The sequence below is a fragment of the Trachinotus anak genome, unplaced genomic scaffold, assembly GCF_046630095.1.
Source record: "Trachinotus anak isolate AG129_WGS33_773 ecotype Australia unplaced genomic scaffold, CSIRO_AGI_Tana_v1 ptg000003l, whole genome shotgun sequence".
Taxonomy (NCBI): Eukaryota; Metazoa; Chordata; class Actinopteri; order Carangiformes; family Carangidae; genus Trachinotus; species Trachinotus anak.
Window position 1 is genome coordinate 5883043 of NW_027273854.1, and position 19918 is coordinate 5902960.

The window sequence follows — 19918 nt, forward strand, 5'->3', positions numbered from 1 at the left end:
AAATAAACCTCCACAGTTTTTAAACCTTAAGTATCTTGATTGGTCCAGTTGAGTTGGACTCTGGTTCATTTTCACCCATTTGGGCAGATCTGAACAGCAGTCGTGCTTAGGTGCAGACCAAAAGAGCCGCGATGACATCCTTCAAAGGAAGTGTTCTCAGTTTGGTTACAAATGAATTCTGGAGAGGTTTGTTTGTGGTGGGAATGTGAACCAATCACCTACAAGGCCTACTCTGCATGTTTGAGCTACTCCTGTAGCCTGGTGAGCTTTGCTAGCAAGAGAGTGAATTGAAGCCTGGCCTGGACTAACAACAAAGCATGTTGTCGTCTTCATACTTTGGTAGACAGGACCATCTTCACATGGCTTCAACTAATGTTTTTTTCTGTGTGGAAAGAAACTGAACAAAGGGAAAAATGCATCAGGCTTACCAACTCTTCGACTGATATGTACCAGAGTAAACTATAGGTTTGAGAAGATCAGTTCCTTCTCAAGCTGTCTTGGTGTGGTTGTTTGGTCCAAATTAGAGTTCAAATGACATATTCACACCAGCCTTATTGACCAGAACCACAGGCAAACAAACCAGAATTTGATGGAACCAAATATGTGAAATGTGAAAACACCCTCACTAGAGAACAAGAGTAGTTCCAGACCACAAACTGAAACCGCCTGCTAGTGATATCAGAGCTGTGTTGGAGGCATCATATATGTCTCAGTTATATTTGAACCAGATACCACGGGTGACTCTCACATGTGTGTGCAGGAAGAGGCGAGGTCAGAGGTCGGCCCTGGTTAGATTTTCAAATGGCAGCAAGTTGAAAGCTTTAGCATTAAAAGGTCAAAGACTACTACAGTGTCAACACAGAGACAAAGACTAATCAGGTCTCCCACAGAGCAGGAGGCAACAGTGGAGCAGCAAAGTCGAGCTATTTGTCTCTATGAGGAGAGGCAGCTTGTATCTGAGGAAGTTGTAAATTGTCTCGGGTAGGATGAGGCATGAAATCGACCTCATCAGGGGGTTACAAGGCTCAAATCTGGGAGGTATAATGTCTTAGGTGTTATTGCTCTCAGTTTCCTTGCTAAAAATCTGCCATCTATCCTTAAGGCAATCACAGGTAAGTGAGGACTGTAAAGTAAGGTTTGACATCATAAGTTCTCACAACAACACAAACTTTTCCCAACAGTGGACCCTGATTTCAGAGTAAGTTTGTGGTTCTGGTTTGTTCCTGGGAGATACTCTTCTTCTACCATCTGGATTTTTTATGCAAACTTCGACCATAGGCACTTTAGTTGTGGAGTGATTAAATGCTTTTAAGAAATCTTTTATAGCTGGAGCATTTGCTAATGTGGGGCCTTTTATTGATCTTCTCTGTGCATTATCATTTTTAAATGAATATTTAAATGACAGCTTTCAATATGATGTTGGGATTTAGGCCTGAGCTGCGATATTTGTCTTCGGAGGACTGACTTGGTTGAGATTTCAGATTCTTTTCATGGCCTCAGAGACTGGCAGGTATTTGGATTGAAGTTAATGAACCTCAAAAATCTGTCAACACCTTGTTGTACAGTGGGTGTACCAGCGCCACAAGGTGGTTGTGAATTCCTCTTTTAATAGACTGTAATAGCACTGACAGGCAGTGGAGAAATGGACTGAGGGGAGATAAGAGCCGGAAAGGTAGATGAGGTGAAAGAGGGGCTAATAACATAGACGATGACTTAACACCTTTCCTCCCACAAGTACTAAACACCATCAAAGGTGCTACAAACAAGACCATTCAAAATGTGACCTCTGCTTAGCTCTGAACCTCATTTTAAATTGTGAAGATGAAAGAGTGATGAAAGAGTGTGAAGGTGATATTTTTCCAGCAAAAGTGGAGATCGAGTTTTTGCAGTTTTTTTAACCATGCTAGTGATTTGGCTAATGGCAATTTCAGTCAGTTGATGGGCCCACCTTTATAGGTCTAGACTAAAATATCTCTGAAATTATTGGATGAATTTCTATAAAACTCTGTACAGACATTCTTGGGCCTTAGAGGATGAATCCACCTCATGAATCCACCTCAGTTTTTCATGAGTTTGACTTTTGCTTATTGGAATGAAATATTTGCACAACTCCTGGATGACTTGCCATGAAATTTGACACAGAAATTCCTCTTCTCTTCAGTATGAATTATGTAACTTTGGCGAACTTTCATCTACCACTACTGTTAGAATCAAAAATTTAATATGTCCAATACTTTAGTTCATGATGATGTGTATATTTTTGGTAGTTAGCTAATGTTAGCATGGAAACATGCTAAACTAAGATGGTGAACATGATTATTATCATTATACCTGTTGAACATCAGTCTCACAAAGTGTGGTTGTAGATTCTCAAATGGTAAAAGAGGAAACAAAACAACACAACAATCTGTTCTCCTTCTCTCTCACTTGAACACTGTGCTCTGATACTCAAAGTTCAGCCTTGTTGATATTTGCATCATGTGGAAAAGAAGCAATGGCGTGTGAAAAAAATGTTATCTTTGCAATATTCAAATTTCCTGAATAATACAACAAGTTTGAAGTAGTAATGGGAGCTTGGCAGAAGATTTCACTGTGCATAAATTTCACATGGCGACAGGGTCGGAATGATGTTTTTTCCCCCTGCTTCGTGCAACTCCGCCTTATTTCCTCTTTCATCAGGCCCCAGATTCCACCCCTATCTAAACAAGAGTTATACTGTACAGTAATGCAGGCCAGTCAAGACTTCTGCTGGTTCTCAGCAAGCATGGAGGAAGGCAAGTTTACTCGGAAAAAACCCCCATGGCTAATGTGACAGCACTGACAGCCATCAAAGCAAACTGCCCTATATAACCCCTTAAAGTCCCGCAGTATGTATTCTAGAAATATCTGATGTACAGTAGGGCACAATACAGCTCTTTGCTGCCCGTGTCGTGCCCACCCATGCTGCTGGTCTCACCTTTGACCTGAGTGATGGTACTGTTAGCAGCAGTGACGGTGGTGACTGGAGATGGCACGATAAATGACCTTGTGGGACGCCCGTTTGAAAGAAGAGCCCTGTCACATAGCACCAGTGGGGCCTGTGGGTAATGGCTGCAGTCACATGTGATGGTGATGATGTTTCCAGGACTTGCATGGTGGTCTGCGGTGACTGTGCATACAGATATGTTTTCTGCAGCAAACAGGAAGCTGCTTCGCTGGTATTCTCATCCAGTTTGTGTTTGTTATGTGAGGAAAATATATTTTTTAAATTCCTACCCAGCTGTCATTCCCGCTCTTCTACATGTGGGAAAGAAGATATGATTGAGGTACTTTCAAATCCCCAAATCCCCAGTTCATATCCAGCTGTCACCAAGTGTCAATTACATGATACAATGACAGAGACAGAAAAAGAGAGAGGAAGAAATAGAGATAAAAACTGTCAGAGGGAGCTGCAGCATATGTGCTGTGCTGGTATTCTATGCTGGGGGGGTCGATATGAGTCCTGGGATTTCTTCTGCTCACGCTCAGGTTTCGCTGAGTGACCTCTATGAGCACCCACGCTCGACTACAGGACACACACACACACACACACACACACACACACACACACACACACAATCTCTTACAAGCCTAGTCCTCTCCTCCTCCAGACACACAAACACTTTTTATGAACATCCGAAATCAATACAGCAGATAACATGGCACATGCGCACTCATCCCCCCGCCAAGTGCGTTTTAACTTCGACATTTTTCATTAAAAACTCCAGACACGGCACATGTGTGAACCTCTTTGATCTGAAATTGAAAACACCCACTGCATCTTTTATTGAAGGTCTCTGTCCGTTTTGGCCTCAGCAGATCTTTTCCAAAAGGTGCTGCTCAGTCTTCAGTCGAGTGGATCTGCATTAGACGTGAAGTGTTGAGTGTCTGCTCGAGTGTTTGTCCTCGAGAACAAGATAGGGAAAGATTAAAAAAACAGATAAAGGCAGACTTCTTTTCTTTTTATTACCCCGCTCATCACGCCCGCCCCTCCCCCCCCGCCGCCGTCTATCTCTTCCCACAGTGGCCCTCGAGCGGCTGGGCTACCGGAGCGGTGGAAGGTGGCCAGTGTGCATTCAGCGCCTTCACCGCTGCAGTATAATTACTCCTGCTAATCAGAGCACTTTACAGCAGCTCCTCTGTTCATCTGCACCCCCTCCTCACCCTTTCCTAACACTCTGCCTCTCTGTCTGCCTCCCCTCTCCTCTATTAACCCTCTCTAACAGAAGACAGAGCGCTCACTTGAATAATTTGTAGTATGTGTGTGTGAGTGTGTGTGTGATGGATGTGTGCACGTCCGGCGACAAACACTGAGGAAGATTGAGATAGAGGCCGAGCTGAGACAGAGGGAGAGTGTTTGGCGGCTGATAAAGGGGTCATTGTACATGTGCTGAGCCTGATAGTTGCTCATCTCCACCCTGAACTGGCAACAGCCAAGACATCAACCTCCGCACAGGACCCTGGGGTTAACTTCACCATAAAGACCTCAATGGCTCATAAAAATTAAACCTTTTTTTTTCTGCCCCCCCCCCCCCAGTCCACACCCTGCTAATAAACACATCTCCCTGCACACACAGCCCCACGCTCATAAAATCCCAGGCTAGTTTTATTCTGTTTCATGAGTGTTTTAAACTCACTGAAGCCAAAATGAAATTGTTAAAGCTCCACCGCCGCCTATAAGCTCCCATTCTGCTGCAGCTGAGGTATGCAGCCTCTGGAGCCCCACATTTATCCTTTTGTCTATCGCCAGCCGTGTTTTCTGCATCAGCCCAAAGAAATAGAGAAAGAGAGGGGGAGTTACAATAAAGTCGTAGTGTACTGTACTTAAGCTCCTGCTGCTCTCTGTGTTGAGTGAGTGTTATGTAAAGTAGAGTCCCACGAGAGCTGTCATCATGGCTCAGAATGAGAGACACAATTTACAGCGGAGCCTGAGGTGTGACTGATGCATTTATACATCTACATGGAGGGAGCAGTCATTGCACCAAAGAAACGCACTTACAGTGGTGTAGAATGACTGATAGCCCAGTGTGATAAAGGGAAGGCTGTTAGGATTGTAAAGGATTCTTGGACAAACTATATATAAGACCTGCCCGTCTGCACACTTTCACTCACTTTCACACTTTCCATTCACAATTTATTCTATTTGCGGGCTCGTGTTGCATATCTAATACCATTAGCCAGCCCTGCATTAGCCGGATGATGTATGGCGTAGCTGAGGAAACCTGACTACATCCCAGGAAAGGTCAAGAAATGCATGTAATACAGACACCCATGTTCCATTCCTCTGAATGCTCCCTCCTTTTAGACAGATCTGAATCAATAGCACAGCTTTAAATAGGTCTCTGCAATATTTCTGGTTTCTAAGTATGGCACGCACATGTGCTGTAGGTTTTCTGTCCATGAAGGATATTTTCTACCATTTCAGTAAACCAATCTCCCCCACGGGAGGCCGGAGTGCCCCGTCATCACCGCACAGACAGACAGACCAACGTGGACTCCTAATGACCAACAGAAGTTTTTCAAATACGTCCACATAAGTTGCCCATCAAGGTCCCATCGGACTATTACAGGGAGTAACCGTGTGTAAATTATGCAACAAATCAATGTGGAGAAACTTGACTATCTGCCATGTCAGTGAAAAGGGAATATCTGTGTAGACAGCCTCTGGCCGTGATGGTCCACTGAATGTCTTTCTTTACTTGTAGACTCTCAACTGACCACATCAGCGGTCACATCAGTCAGTTAATCAAATTTCCTTCCCCAAATTCTTCATTTAAAAAATACAATACATTTATGGGAGAATTCCAGGTGGTCAACAAAGCAGGTAAATGATGACTAGACACTAATTCTGTGTGCGTTTAAGATAATTAGCTTCTCTGCTTGGTACTCACATTTAGCATACAGTATTAATGATGCTGAGTTATAGAGTTTTTGGTAGCGGTCTTTGAGGTTTTGAGACCCTCCAAGTCACCCTTGTAAAGTAGAGGTGAATGAGAATTGTGATGCTAAAAGCAATGAAAATTACATTTAAAAACATCAACAGCATCATGTCTTTAGTGTTTGGAAGAACAATGGCCTTAGTTTTCATATGGACTATTTCATCAGTTTGAAGTAATTCCAGTGAAAACTGGATTATCCACAGCAGAAATGTCGGAGGTGGGTACCTTGCACCCTGGACAAATAAAATCTAAAATAAATGCATTGCCAGATACCAGAAGAGGTAAATGAGAAAATGTGGTATTTATTTGTGTTTTGTTATTTGGGTGAACTGACCCTTTAAAATAAGGACCTTTGAGCTATTCTATAATTTATCAGAGCCCCTATGATAATAATAACAGTAATAATAATCTTTATTTACAGAGCACTTTTAAAAACCTAAGTGCTTGACAAAGACACCAAAAATAAAATCAATTTCAAGGAGAAGAAAAAACAGATATAACAATAAAAACAATCAGGTGAATAAAAAACGAGAAAAAACAACTCAAGGGAAAGTAAATCCAGGAAAAGCTGGTGATAGTGGTTATATAGCCAAGATTTAACTGAATATACTGTGAATATTACTGTATACAGTGCATTTATACCTACATTTGAAACAGGCAGTGTAAACAGTGTATAATGACCCCTTATCTTCTATCAGCATGTAGAACAGCCGAGTGAATTTTTGAGATAAACTCAGTAATTCAGGGTAAATCAACTTACAATACATGACAACCAGTTAGAAATTAGTTTGTAATCGCTTTATTTGGTTTATCCATCATACTCTGGAGTAACACCCCTAAAAAACAGAACTATTGTAAAGTAGAACAACCCCTAAAGTGTTTGGGATAGAGCGTCCCAGTCTTTGGCCTTGAAGGAAGCCTCAGGGGTCTCCACAGGGTTAATCCTGTGAGTGCCAGTATGAAGCTAATGAGGAGCAGCCTGAGGTTCTGCTGGGAATTACAGGCTCAGATCTGAACCAGGCTGCACATTCTCCATCCCCAACAGGCTGCTGAGCTCAGAGGAGTTTTGGTTTTGGCCGGACAGGCCCTCTCCTCGTCTTTCTGTACCGTACCCTGAGGGAGGGAATGATCTGTAGACTACGCTGTGAACCTTTCTACCATCTGACACAATCACTGCAGTGTTACTTACAGTACTTTTCAAAACAGAGGCATAATGTGACAGGACCGTGGGAGAGACTTGATGGATAAACTGTGTTTTCAGGGCAAGTCATGCCCACTCTGATGGGCATGGCACTGCTGCAAAGTGGGAAATTACACTGAATCATTAATGGGGCTCACAAAGAAAGAGGAAATAGGACAAATTATGAAAATGACTCTTTCCAGGCTTAGTTATGATATAAACCAGACTCATCCAGTAGCACAGAGCTTTCCTGCTTCTCCGGCCTCGGTAAAGTCTACACTCAATGCGCTGACCTCTCTAAAGGCCCGGACTGTGTTCTCCATGATCCCATACGACCTTAATGTCATGCAGTGGGCAGAGATCAAACAGATGGGGATGTAGTGAGAGGAGACCAGGCACACAGGGCCCACGCATCGTGTGGGGTGGGCCGGTGGGTGACAGATATTTGCCCCCATCATAGAGGAACATTCCTTTGCTTTTTGCACACAGCAACTCAGCCAGAGCCCATCTGTCTATCAGAAACAGCTGCCACATGTGTGCAGTGTATCAGACATCTGGCTGGGGACTTGGTGCAAACAAGCTCTCAGAGAAGATGTGAAAGTCTTGTCATGGCAGGATTTCTTCTTGGCCAGGGTAGTGGTGCCTGTCAGTCGGTCCAGACTGAAATTTCTCAACAGTTACTGAATGGATTTAAGTGTGGTGCAGATATTGATGGTGCCCAGAGGACAAATCCTAATGACTTTGGTGATCCCCTGACTTTTCCTCTCTCGCAACCATGAGGTTTGCATTTGTAGGTTTGAGTGTAAATTAGCAAATGTTGGCGAGCTAAAACAAAACACCAACTAGTGTGGCTCTAAGTTTTGTGTCTTTCTCAGTTGTATCTTGGTGTGTTTCTTCTCTCATAAATGCTCCTTTCTCTCATCTTCTTCCACACAGATCCTAACCTACCTACAGATTTAACTCCCACCACGGATATGGCTTCGTCTCCACTCCCCTTCACCAACTATTTCCCCCTGGATGGCTCCGACAGCCCTTTACCAGGCGGAGAGACGACCACATCAAGCGCCGGCTCTCCTCGCTTCCTCGGCCACGGCCTCAACGAAAACCTCATCCCTATCTACTGCTCCATCCTGGCTGCCGTGGTGGTGGGCCTGGTGGCTTATATTGTCTTTAAGAGGTCAGTTGGAGGAAAAAACAGATGAACAGCTTGCTCTGTGGCTAAACATATTAGCACAATTAGGTTTTACACCTCAGCCACAAGATAATCTAGGACAGAGAGGGTGAACAGTGATAGTAATGGTGGTCTGGTTGGGGGGTGTTAGAGTAACAGATGTTGCCCTGGGCTACAAAATGTCAGGAAGGTGGATGATGAAATATTCAGGCCTGTCATGGTCAAAGAGGTTTTGACCTATTTTTTTAGAGAATCACTCAAATGCACCACAATGAGCTTTTTCTAAAAAAATAAAATAAATAAATAAAGGTCACAACACTTAATGCATTATAAAGGTCACACACACTAACACATTAGCGAGGACACGCAACCATGCATGCAGGCACTCAGACAGACAGATACAAGCTCAGGCTAAAACACATTTGAAGCAAGTAAACAAGCTCATTAAAGGCATTGATTGTTTGAAAAGTGCCGACCAGGGGAAATTTGAGTGCCAGATTTATCAGCCTACAGACGCACACATCTGGCTAATACTCCTCATGCACTTATCGTCATGCATAAACAGACTGCAAATTATGTGCATTTCTTCAGCATCCAATATTTTATAAGTAAACACTTAGAGGTGTTAACTGTACTGTACCACTCGGCAGCTCATGAATATTTAAATAAATGAGTCAATGAAATGAGAAAAGCAACAGAAGAGAATTGTTCAGCTTTCCGAAGCTTTTCTGAGCATCTTATTATAGTTTTCTATTCTATTCTTAGGCTTAAATAATTTATCATTCTCATGGCACATATGTAGTTTACAAGATGATAATAATTTACCACAGTAAGTTCCTTAACAACAGGTCGTTGATTTCAGGTCGAGTTATCCAGGCAACTGTTGATTTTGTGAGCCGAAATGATAAATCTGACTGGCACTTTATAATGTTTCCAGCTCACAGATTTTAAAAATAATAGCCCTGTAAAGAGTCTTAGATAAGCTCTTAATGGCTAAAACCATCATATTTTTCTAATCCAGTGACACTGAAGCTACATTTCTCAGGCAAAAAGAACTGCATCCTCACCAGCTGATGATCAGAAGACATGGAAATGGAGAAAATACATTGCTCTTGCATTTCAGTGTAGAGTTATGAAACCTATCCTATGGGAAAATGTATAAGTCAGTTTGGTGGCTTAGCTTTTATATTGTATTTTCCATGGAGATGTACTGATCTATTGGCTGGTGATCTGAAAAGGCCGGTCAGTCTCAGATATCTGATTCTGTACCGGTCGGATTTACACTCATGCACCACACGATGGTTTATGTCACACATACAACAGCACAGACGAAGCTACACACACACACACACACACACACACACAGGACAGACCAACAAACGGAATCAGACACTTAAAACACCATCACCCCACTGAACATGTCCAATTTCAAGAAGCTAGGAGAGGCAGCGCGGCTAAAAAAAGAAACCAAGACAGAGGTGCTAACGTTAGCTTTGACTCTAATAGCATTCCTTCCACTCAGTAGAGGAACACTGCACTTTGTAGATACTAGCTGTGAATGTAGCTTTTTGAACATAACCCAACAAACTAATGTAGTTTGCCGATGTCATGCCCTGCTGCAAGCTCAGTTAATGCAGGAAGGACATGCTAGCAACTGTGGATTATACTACAGCATGCAAACATGGAAATGAATCTATTCCTAACATTTTTGTTTTGTTTTTGTAGGATCATGCCATAGCTTGAAAGTAAACTTGATATAGAAAAGTGGTTGTTTTCTCACCGATATTTTAGGTTCTACCACCTCTGATTATCCTGCAACATTTAAAATGAAGTTATCACTTAACTGTTATTGTTTTCTAGCTCATAAGTGCTGCAAAATCTGAATATCCAAAAAAAAAAAAAATCTGATAGGATCACATGCTACTTCTCCACAGGTGGAACAGCTGCAAGCAGAACAAGCAGGCAGCTAATAACCGCGCGGCTACAAACAACCAGATGGTGACGCCGGAGGGAGAGAAGCTGCACAGCGACAGCGGCATCTCGGTGGACAGCCAGAGTCTGCAGGAGCAGCAGCAGCAGCAGCAGCAGCAGCAGCAGCAGCAGCAGCAGCAGGCCCAGGCTGAAGTCCAGACTCAGCCCTCACACTCTCACACACAGGAACAGATAGGTGAGTCTGAAACTCACCCCTTATTTTACCATTTTCGCTTTGTCACCATGGATTACTGAATATGGGTTGAAGGGCAATTTTATCAATTTAAAATTAAATCTACAACACAAAGTAGGCAAAAAGCGAAGGGGTCTGAATACTTTCTGAAACCACTGTATATTTGTCACAGAAAGTCCAACTTAACATGAGGCATTCAGCCAAGACTGGCTACATTCCTCATTCACACCTTGGTATTCTTGCTGCCAAAGAAAGTCATTATCAATTACATCAAGAAACCATGGTGTGAGGTTTTGGAAACATGTGTAGTAGTTTTTCATCATTGTGCAAGACTTTTCCTCAGAACAAAGACACATTTCTGGGGATTGAGATCAAAAACAAATATATCACCTAGCAGCAGGACTAATACCTCGCTGCCAAGAGCAGATAGGTGAGGCCAAATCTTACATACATGCATGATGTATTAGACTCCAGGAATGTGGAGATTCTGGTTGTGAGGCAGTGCAGTAACATGAATATGAAGCCTGTACTGAACATTAGATCATTATATGGTCAATATGAGGCTGAGAGATTCAGTGCTGACAGAAGTTTGACACAGTTTTTACCTTAGTCAGTACATATTGGAAGAGTAATGTATAAGGAGGGCACGAAACTGCATATGTTTGATCTAAATTTACCTTTACTACCCTTTACCACTCCTTCATTTCTATCTTTGTCTCCTGGGATTCAGAATATTTTGGATGTAGGTCTGTGGGACAGATTTGACCACATAGTATGGAAAGCCAGACAAAATCTAAAAGGTTTTGTAAGATGAGCTCAGTAGATCATGTCTGGCTTGGAGGCATAAAACCAACATTATGCACAACAGTGTGTGTAATTTACTTCATGCAGTGCATCGAGAGAGACAAACACAGAGGGAGTGTTAGGTTATTATTTCTTCTTTATCTTTAATTGCTACATGAACACAGAAAAAAATATGTAGTTTGTCTCTTGTAATTAATGATAAGTTTGTATTATAGAGATAAGTTTGGATTTATTTAATACATTTCTTGTTGTCAACAAATCCCATGAAAAGACCAAAACCAACAATGTGTTAATTAATCACAGCCTCCCCACCCTGCCTGTGGGCTTCAGCTCCAAACCCAATGGTTTCTAGTGAAGATGTAAATCTTTGAAAATGGTTCTCAAATGTAGAGTTTCATTTCTTAAAAGGGTTCAGTAACTTTGGTGGTGCTGCAGTTTTCAGCAAACATTACTCAAACAGGAGTAAATAGCGCATTTCTTGGGGACTACTTTCAAATGTTGCTGCAGATGTTTACTTTCTTTAAATCTTTAAGTCATCAATAAACGTGGTCTAGAGATTTCTCTCACCAGCAGCTGGGCACAGGTACATCAAATGCACGGTGGGGAAGCTGCACTGAGCAGCTGCAGAAAGAGGATAACCTTTAAACAGCCGACTGGAGAGTAAAAGCAAATGCTGCAGGAGTGAGATGCGACCTCTGCACAACAAAGAGCAGTCTACCCTCCTTCAGTACTCACCTACATTAAAGAGATGAAAGCAGTATTCTCACTTGATTTATCTGCATGAACCTGACAGGCTTTTTACCTGAAGAAGTCTCAAGTTCAGTCAGGATCTTGTTATTCATTCAGGTATCAGGATTTCATTTTTTCCTTCCTTGGCCTTTTTGTGTGAAGCCTTAGAACTAGTTATACATGGATAATAATGTGCTAACAAGCCACATAGCTGACAAATCCTCCCTCGAACAATCCATGGCACTGTGTCTTGTCTAGGTTACCAATTACATTCTAATGAGGCTTGGGAAAAGCTTATTTTGTTTTTGTGTTTTGTTTGAGTCCCTCTCTCCATTCTCCCTCTCAACAAATGCAAAGCCCACTGCACGTTGAAGAAAAGAAGGAATTTCTTTTGGGAGGAACAGCTCGGGATTGGTTCATTGAGAGGATGACTGCCCCGTTAACCTCGCTGCCTCTTTAACTGATTGGCTCATTAGCAGGTGTTGTGAGACGGGATCCAGGCCTGGTCTCGCTGTCTTTCAAAACCTGATCCACCATTGGCGTTTAGCACGTGCTAATTGGCATTAACACTGCCTGCGGGTGCGGAAGCCATTAAAAAAAAAAGAAAAAAAAAAAAAGGGCAGCAAACACTCTCATGCAGGGGGTTGTTGGTTCTTCAGCGACCAACAGGGATATGTTAAAATACGCAAGGGGCTGAGAATATGCACATTAAATCCATGATAATCACAGGGGGTTTCCTGTTTCCAACGAACCATATTTTACTGGCGGCTGAAATAATGGGAACACCTCCAGTCAAAACAAGTCGAATAAGCTTTTAAAACGAGAAACAGAGCAATGAAAATGTCCTGTGTTTTGACTGACAACATTCAGAGAGGTATTCCCAGCTTGAGTCCCCATGCAGGGGTGAGAGCTCGTACACAAGGGCTGCTTAGCCTCATTTCTGCCTGCTCATCTCCATTAAAAAGAGCCATCTATCTGTGCTGCACCCCTCCCTTCCCCCGCAACCTCTTTTGCTTGCTGAGCTGTGCATATTAAATTTGTTTAAAATTTAAAGAGGGCTCTAACCCCCTCACTCACATCTCCTAACTGTGCATCCCTGCCCTGTGTTTGACCTCTCAGTCTACACAAAATGGAGTCAACGCAACCGTCAGTCCCTTCCAAAGGAGGCTCTGGGTTATTGTAAAAATCTAGATGTTGACAACGAAGGGGAACAAATTTGTTAGATGTCGGAGCTTTAAAATCCAGAATACAAGATACACTGATTTTTATTCATCAGAATAAAGAGTTAAACCAGTAGTTTGCCACAGGGAAATTATGATTTAAAAAAAAAAAAAAAAAAGGTCTTTATTACAGCACTGGAATAAACCATCATCAAGGGGTCGCATCATAGTTTTACTAAATGTTTGAGATTCTGGATGAAAGCCTGAAGGACCTGCAGGAGCTCAGCAGTACGTTCCTCAGTGTGTAACATTATACAGCTGCCAGTTACAGTAATAATGAGCTGAGTCATGTTATGAATTACCAACTAATCCAGTTTCAGTAATAGAGGAGGGATGCCTCGAGGCTGGTTGTCATCCTCCTACATTAGGAAGTTTTAATAAACTACTCAGAGTGGAAGTACTCCCGCCACTGTCAGGAGTTTACCAGGAAGAAGGGCAACAACAACAACAACAACAACAGCAACAACAGCATCATCATATATATGCAATGTTTGTTTCCCTTGTTCATTTACAGATGAGGGAATCCACATATTTTTGTAAACTATTTTTTGGGGCATTTTGCCTTTATCGACAGGACAGTGGAGAGTGACAGGAAACGGGGCAGAGCGCAGGGGAGTGACGTGCAGCAAAGAATCCAGGAGTTGAACCGGCGGCTCGGCTGCTCAGAGCATTTGCACTCACATGACATGTGTCCCAACCATTCATCTGGAACCCAAATATTTTATCTTCATTTTAGCAGGTCTACAGTTTACAGGCCCGGGGGTCCCTGAGACTTAAGGGTCCAGAATCTCTATCTGAAGTGACTGTTTAAACTGTTTGGTCAAAAGAGACACAACATCAGCCAGACAGCTGGTTTAGTGGCCTGGTTTGCAGTCTACTGAAAAAAAAAAAAAAATCAACACATCACAAATCAATAATTGCAGAATAGCTGTAATGTTGCAACAAGGGCATTTGGGGCATAGATAAAAGATGTCTGTCAATATGTGCTTGATCTATAGTGGTTGCTACAGCAACAGGAAGTTCAACTGTAACCAACTGTTCGCCAACACCACAACGTAGGCGTTAACATTAACTCACAAACTAGCCAACATGTCTGTGCCCAGGGTCCCGCTGACTCAACCCATCCATGGATTTTGGGATTTAAATGGAAAAGGAATTAAATAAGCTGTGCAATGAAGCACTGCCCCCTGGGAGGGATCAGTAAAGTAGCATAATGAGAAGCAAGTAATATATTTTCTTAATTAGTAAAACAATCTTAAAGTCTCTTAACTTTTCCCTGGGAGTTCCTGTGATTACTATGAAGCCATCTCAATTCCAATATCAATCAGCAACTTTCAAAGCTTTACCACGGCTTAGGGTCCAATCAGGATTGTCTGAATGTGCTGATTAAAAAAGAAAGAAGAAGAAAGAAGTTGGCAGCAAGGCTTTGCTGCGATTGGGAGTTCACATTTCAGAGTAGACCTGATTGAACCGTTTCAGCGAAAGACAGCTTGTATTGATTCCTGGGATGAGGTTGGACTCTGTAAAACATCGGACAGCCATGTGGCTATTGTTATCACCGCTGCCTCCAGAATGAGGTGCAACACTAGCTCAGAAACAGTTGCACTGAGGCAAAGGTGCAGGTGCAAACCACTGTACGTGTGCCTGAGCTTGGGTGTATTACAGATGGCTGTGCACTGGCCAGCGTCAGTGTGTCTCTGCTCTGTGTCACTGATGATGTCTCCAGAGTGCCTGTATAAACAGGAAGGAAGAGAGAGAGGAGTGCTATGGACTGTGGCCATCACTGGACAGAATCACTGTGGATAGATACAGTGAGCAGAGAGGCAGTGTATGGCAATCTATGTGGAAGAGGATGGTTTTTGGAAGGGAAAGGGGATGTAAACAGAGGGAGCCTGTGACATTCGACAAAAGAAAAGCCCCTCTTCTGAAAGCTTTAAAATAAACCCTCTTGTACTACACTTCCCCCTGGCACAAGGATGCATTGATGAAGACGAGAAAACACCCACCAGACTCTCAGAAATGCCTCTGCATTCCCGAGGCGTTGCCATGGCTTCCCTCAATTGACAACAGGTTAAGAAGTTTGTGGGAAAAGAGGGCATTTGTCTCCCATCCTCATCCGGCTAATGATTCCCGTTTAACAGGTTTGGATGGGTGAGTGACACCACAGGGCCCCCTGCAGGGAAAAGTGTGATCATCAGGGGCTTTCCCAGGCAGAAGGATGTAGAGTATATGAGTATTTTGATGGATAGGAAGTTGTAATCTTTGGAGGGAGGGAATGAGATGAAAAACATTTGCCAATGATTCAGAAACTCATCAAGGTGGCCTTAATCAAATGACTTCCCACTTACTAAAGAGGAGCTGCTCAGTGGGAAACACAAGAAGACAAGTTTATGTAAATGTGCAAATAAGAAAAAACACTGATGATTTAAATATCACCACAAATGACCTGTCTGTGTTTCTTTCGACTCTCTCCCTGCAGTGGTGAGGGTGGATGGCGGCCCCCAGCCTGACTCGCCTCCCCCTGAAGTCTGAGGAGGAAGAGGAGGAGGAAGAGGAGGCGTCAGAGCTGAAGACAGGGAGAGGAGAGCGGGGGACCCCGAACCGTGGACCAAAAAGAAAGCAGGGGGTGGGGGAGTGGGGCCACACAGAATGTAAAACTGACTCATATCTGAAGTGGCCACAGAGCAAAGACTGGACTTGCATGGACCTCCCAGCACCTTTGGGACACAGTCTGACTCTTCATCCCTGCATATAGAGTCCAACTCTATCTATCAGCGTGCCTGGACACAACCTCTACGGCAATATCAGTCACTATCTGCAGATACATTATCGTAGATATGCCAGTGCATCTCCTATTAACTGAATAGTCCACTATCTAATGTTGACATATGACATAATTCTCACTAACTGCCAGCTTCTCCTTTACCCCCTCTGAGTCTTTCCATTTGTCCTCTCATTCCACAGTCACTTGCCATGAAACTTATGTGCCTAAAAGGTAAATAGGCAGAAAGGTACTCCATTATCTCCTCTTTCTTTTCAGCGTTTTTCCTCTCACTTCTTCCTCTGTGGCATCCCACTCTCAGATAATCCTCTCTCCGTAGGATTCACTCTATTAGACCCCCGCCGTCATCTGCGATACAAAAAGCAGCGGGGGAGCTGTGACTCACTCCCAACTTCTTCTGAAGTTTCTCGTTCTTTTCATCATTTAACCACAGACGCGTTTCATGGCATGCTCTCTTGTAAAATGTTTGCGTCATTGTTTGAGATTTGCTGCACTGACTGATGCAAGTGACTCATATTTGTCAAGAAAGGTCAATTACCGTGTAGTCCACTCGGTAGTCAGCCATTTTTTTTTTCTTTTCCTGAGCGAGACGCTTCTTCCGGCACTCTACAGTCTGTATCCCCTCTGTCACATAGACCCCGTCACAGTGCCTACCGGGTTTGTGTTTCGGTAATTTCATGCTTATAATGTAACACCCCCAACTGTTTGTCTCCTGTTTGTAGTGTATTTACTTTCATTTTGTGGTTTGAGTTACATCGCTGATTCAGCAGGGTGCCTCCACGGTCCTCTGTGGAGCCTGGATGTGCAGCAAGAGAGAAACACCTCCAGACTGTGGAGCTTTGCTGACTCACTGAGATGAGCTGACATGTCTAAAGGGAAGCAAAAAAAAAAAAAAAAAGCTGCTCATTAAACTGACGCTTTAATGAATCTGGGACTGAAAAAAAAATCTGTGAAAGGGGAATCCCATTTATCATACTTTACACTCACTGAGTGGAAAATTGGGACACCCCTCTGAGGCTGAGTTTCTTTTTACTTTCCCCACCACATCCATCTCCACGTTCGCACTCTTGCAATCTTGCGTGCGGCTCTGTCTGCATTACAGAGCCTGATAAACAGAGCTCTGAAGCGCTAATGCATCGTCAGTGGCGCTCATGTCAACACGGGGCCCATTAGAGAGACTTCCTGACAGGCAGGTAGTAATTACCTCAGGGTTTCAGCTTCATTTAGCCTCTGCCCCTCTCAGCTCAGCCGCCTCTCATCTGGATTAATGCTGCGGACAACGGAGGGGTGACACGGCCCCCTTTGAAGCCTCGACATTACAGATCCCTTATCCAAGTCCGAGACCACTGACATTTACTATATCACCATGGTGATATAAAAGCACTTAGTCGAGGCTCACTTCTAAGGCTGACCGCTTTTATGTTGCCCCCACCTGCTGCACACAGTAACTGTAAAAGCAGTCGACATAACTAGATTGTAGAACAAGTATACTGTAGCTGATCTCGACTGCGTTCATTCCTACAGAGGCACGCACCTTCTCAGGGTCCCTCTTGTTGTGGTATGACTAAGAAATTGTCAAGAGATTCGTCGAGGATTTCTGTAAACAATCTGTAGATGATTCTGTAGATGTGTGGTAGAGTAGGTAGGTAGACAGGTAGGCAGCTGTGGAAGGATATGGGTTGATGTGCATGTAAGCAAATTCCAACATGACTCAGAAACTGATCGGAATAGTTTGACATTGGAAACGTGCTTATTTGCTCTATTGCTGAGAGTCTGTATCAGTTGTGTCATCTCTCTAAGAAAGCAAATCAGTGCACAAACAAGTAGTAGGACATGTTTCCTCGTCAGCAGAGCTTGTAGAGTTTAGGGAGCAATAGATAAGAAATGTCAGTCAGAGAGTGGAAGATAAAGAAAGTCATTATATCCTCTGTGATGCTGCCTGGATCCGTCACATGATCTCCGACACCTCAAGACCATCAAAACTTTCTCGTCTCTTCATGTGTGATTCATTCTTCATCACTGCAGTGATATGAATGGAAACGAAACTCCACTGTATTTTGCTCACATCTCATGTGGGCATGTGGTGTGGTCATGTGACCCCACACACACACACACACACACACACACACACACACACACACACACACACACAGCCACAGTGGATGATTCACTCCTCTGTTGAGAGAGCCAGTGTGATTCATCCTGATCCTAGCTGTGGCAGTGACATTAAAGCAGACGCTGCTACAGTACGAGTGACCAGAGTGTTGATTTAAAGAGAAACCCAACATACTCCTCGACTCCTTCTGCCCCTGTGGCTCAATCAGCCCTAAAGCAGCACACACATCTACCCTGAACCGACGTATTCTCTTTCTCTAGCAGCTCCTGAAGTGAGACACACAATGTAAGAATGTACAACCTGAACATAAACAGAAAAATATGCAACACCCATTCAAGGATAAGGTTTAGGTTTGCCCTCGTTCTGCCGTTTTGTCTTTACACTTTCCTGTTTGTTTATATTATGAATAGTATTACACTTTTGGAATCAGTATTTTTTCTAATTGATATGTTATTTTGTAGCACTTATTAGATGTAATATGAATGCACTCAAAGAGTGTACTGCAGTTCAAGTGCCTGTGTACAGTGTTGGGTCTTTTAGTTCAGAAGTTTGACTATATTTTTGGCATTTTTTTCCCCACATATTTTATGTTTTTATGTGCATTTCTTTGATATTTTGGGAGCTAATGGAGGTTTTTACTAAACAGAAGTCAAAGATTGGAGACGCAAACAAACTGTATAAACCTGCCACCAATATAGATGGGCTTACAGTACAAATAGGTTGCCAATGCACTCATACTGTATGTTAACATGCTATAAATGCTGGCAACTAAACAGGTCATGTAGCATTATGAAGACATATACATGCCACCTTAGACTTCTCTAAAACTCAACATATGCTATTAGTCAATAGAAATCAGCTCTACTGTGCAGATGTCTTGCATGTACAGTATGTTTCCTCATGTATCTCCATGTCAGAGGAGGCAGGACGTGCAACTTGCAGTAACATGAAATCTATGGGGAGGTTCACTGTGATTCTCTGTGATATTATTACTACAAACTCGATCAGGACCTGATCCTGAGGAAGCTGAATGTCACCTGTACTGACCTACTAATGTAAAATGCATTGTGTAAATGTGAATTTCTTAGAGTTGATACAAGATACAGAAATACACTATAAAATGTACAAAAACAAAAATGAGTGCAAATGAAAATGAACATCTATAATACAATAAACAGAGATGTCATTGCATCACGTGTCCTGTGTGTGAGAGTGGTTAGGTTCACGAACACAGAGGAATCTGATGTTCAGTGCCGTAAAAGAATAGTTTGACATTTTGGGAAATAAGCTTTTTCAAAAATAAACCCATAGGTCGTCTGTGCAAGCAGGTTATCTTGACCTGCTGTTACGTTTTATTGTTAGGCAACCTGCGGACGGCTGGAATAATTATTACATGAGCAAAGGAAGGAGTCAAGTGACATGTGGGTTGAAAACACAGGAAACTGCTGTTTGTTTCCCACATGAAACAGATCAGTCAGATGTTGTTTCTTGTATCTGTGACTGTTCCCAATCCTTAATCTCATGTTTGTTATTGTTACCATGGCAATGAAGGTCTGGTTTGCCTGCTGCTGGTCGTATCTGAGCGCAGGGACAAACAACCTAAATGGTTGTTATAAAGTTCCATACTTCACACTTTTCCTGTGTTTTATTTGAAGTTTTGACATCCATAAGAAGATATATTTGTGGTGGTTCAGGTGGGCTGGGCTTGAGCCATGACTGAGGGCAGTGACTGCTTTATTGTGACATCACAAAGTTACAAAAGTCCCAACAGGTCATTTTAAGGCTCAGTTTCTGG

The 19918-nt window shown here is 42.8% G+C and overlaps 1 protein-coding gene across 1 annotated transcript in view; it reads left to right on the forward strand.

Moving 5' to 3' along the window:
• ngfra (nerve growth factor receptor a (TNFR superfamily, member 16)) overlaps window positions 1-19319 on the forward strand; it is a 32915-nt gene extending 13596 nt beyond the window's left edge. The window contains exons 4-6 of the mRNA XM_071469216.1: window positions 8074-8314; window positions 10243-10475; window positions 15705-19319. Coding sequence (XP_071325317.1) covers window positions 8074-8314; window positions 10243-10475; window positions 15705-15757 — 527 coding nt within the window. The 3' untranslated portion in view covers window positions 15758-19319. The remainder of the gene's footprint in view (window positions 1-8073; window positions 8315-10242; window positions 10476-15704) is intronic.
• Window positions 19320-19918: the final 599 nt, after the last annotated feature.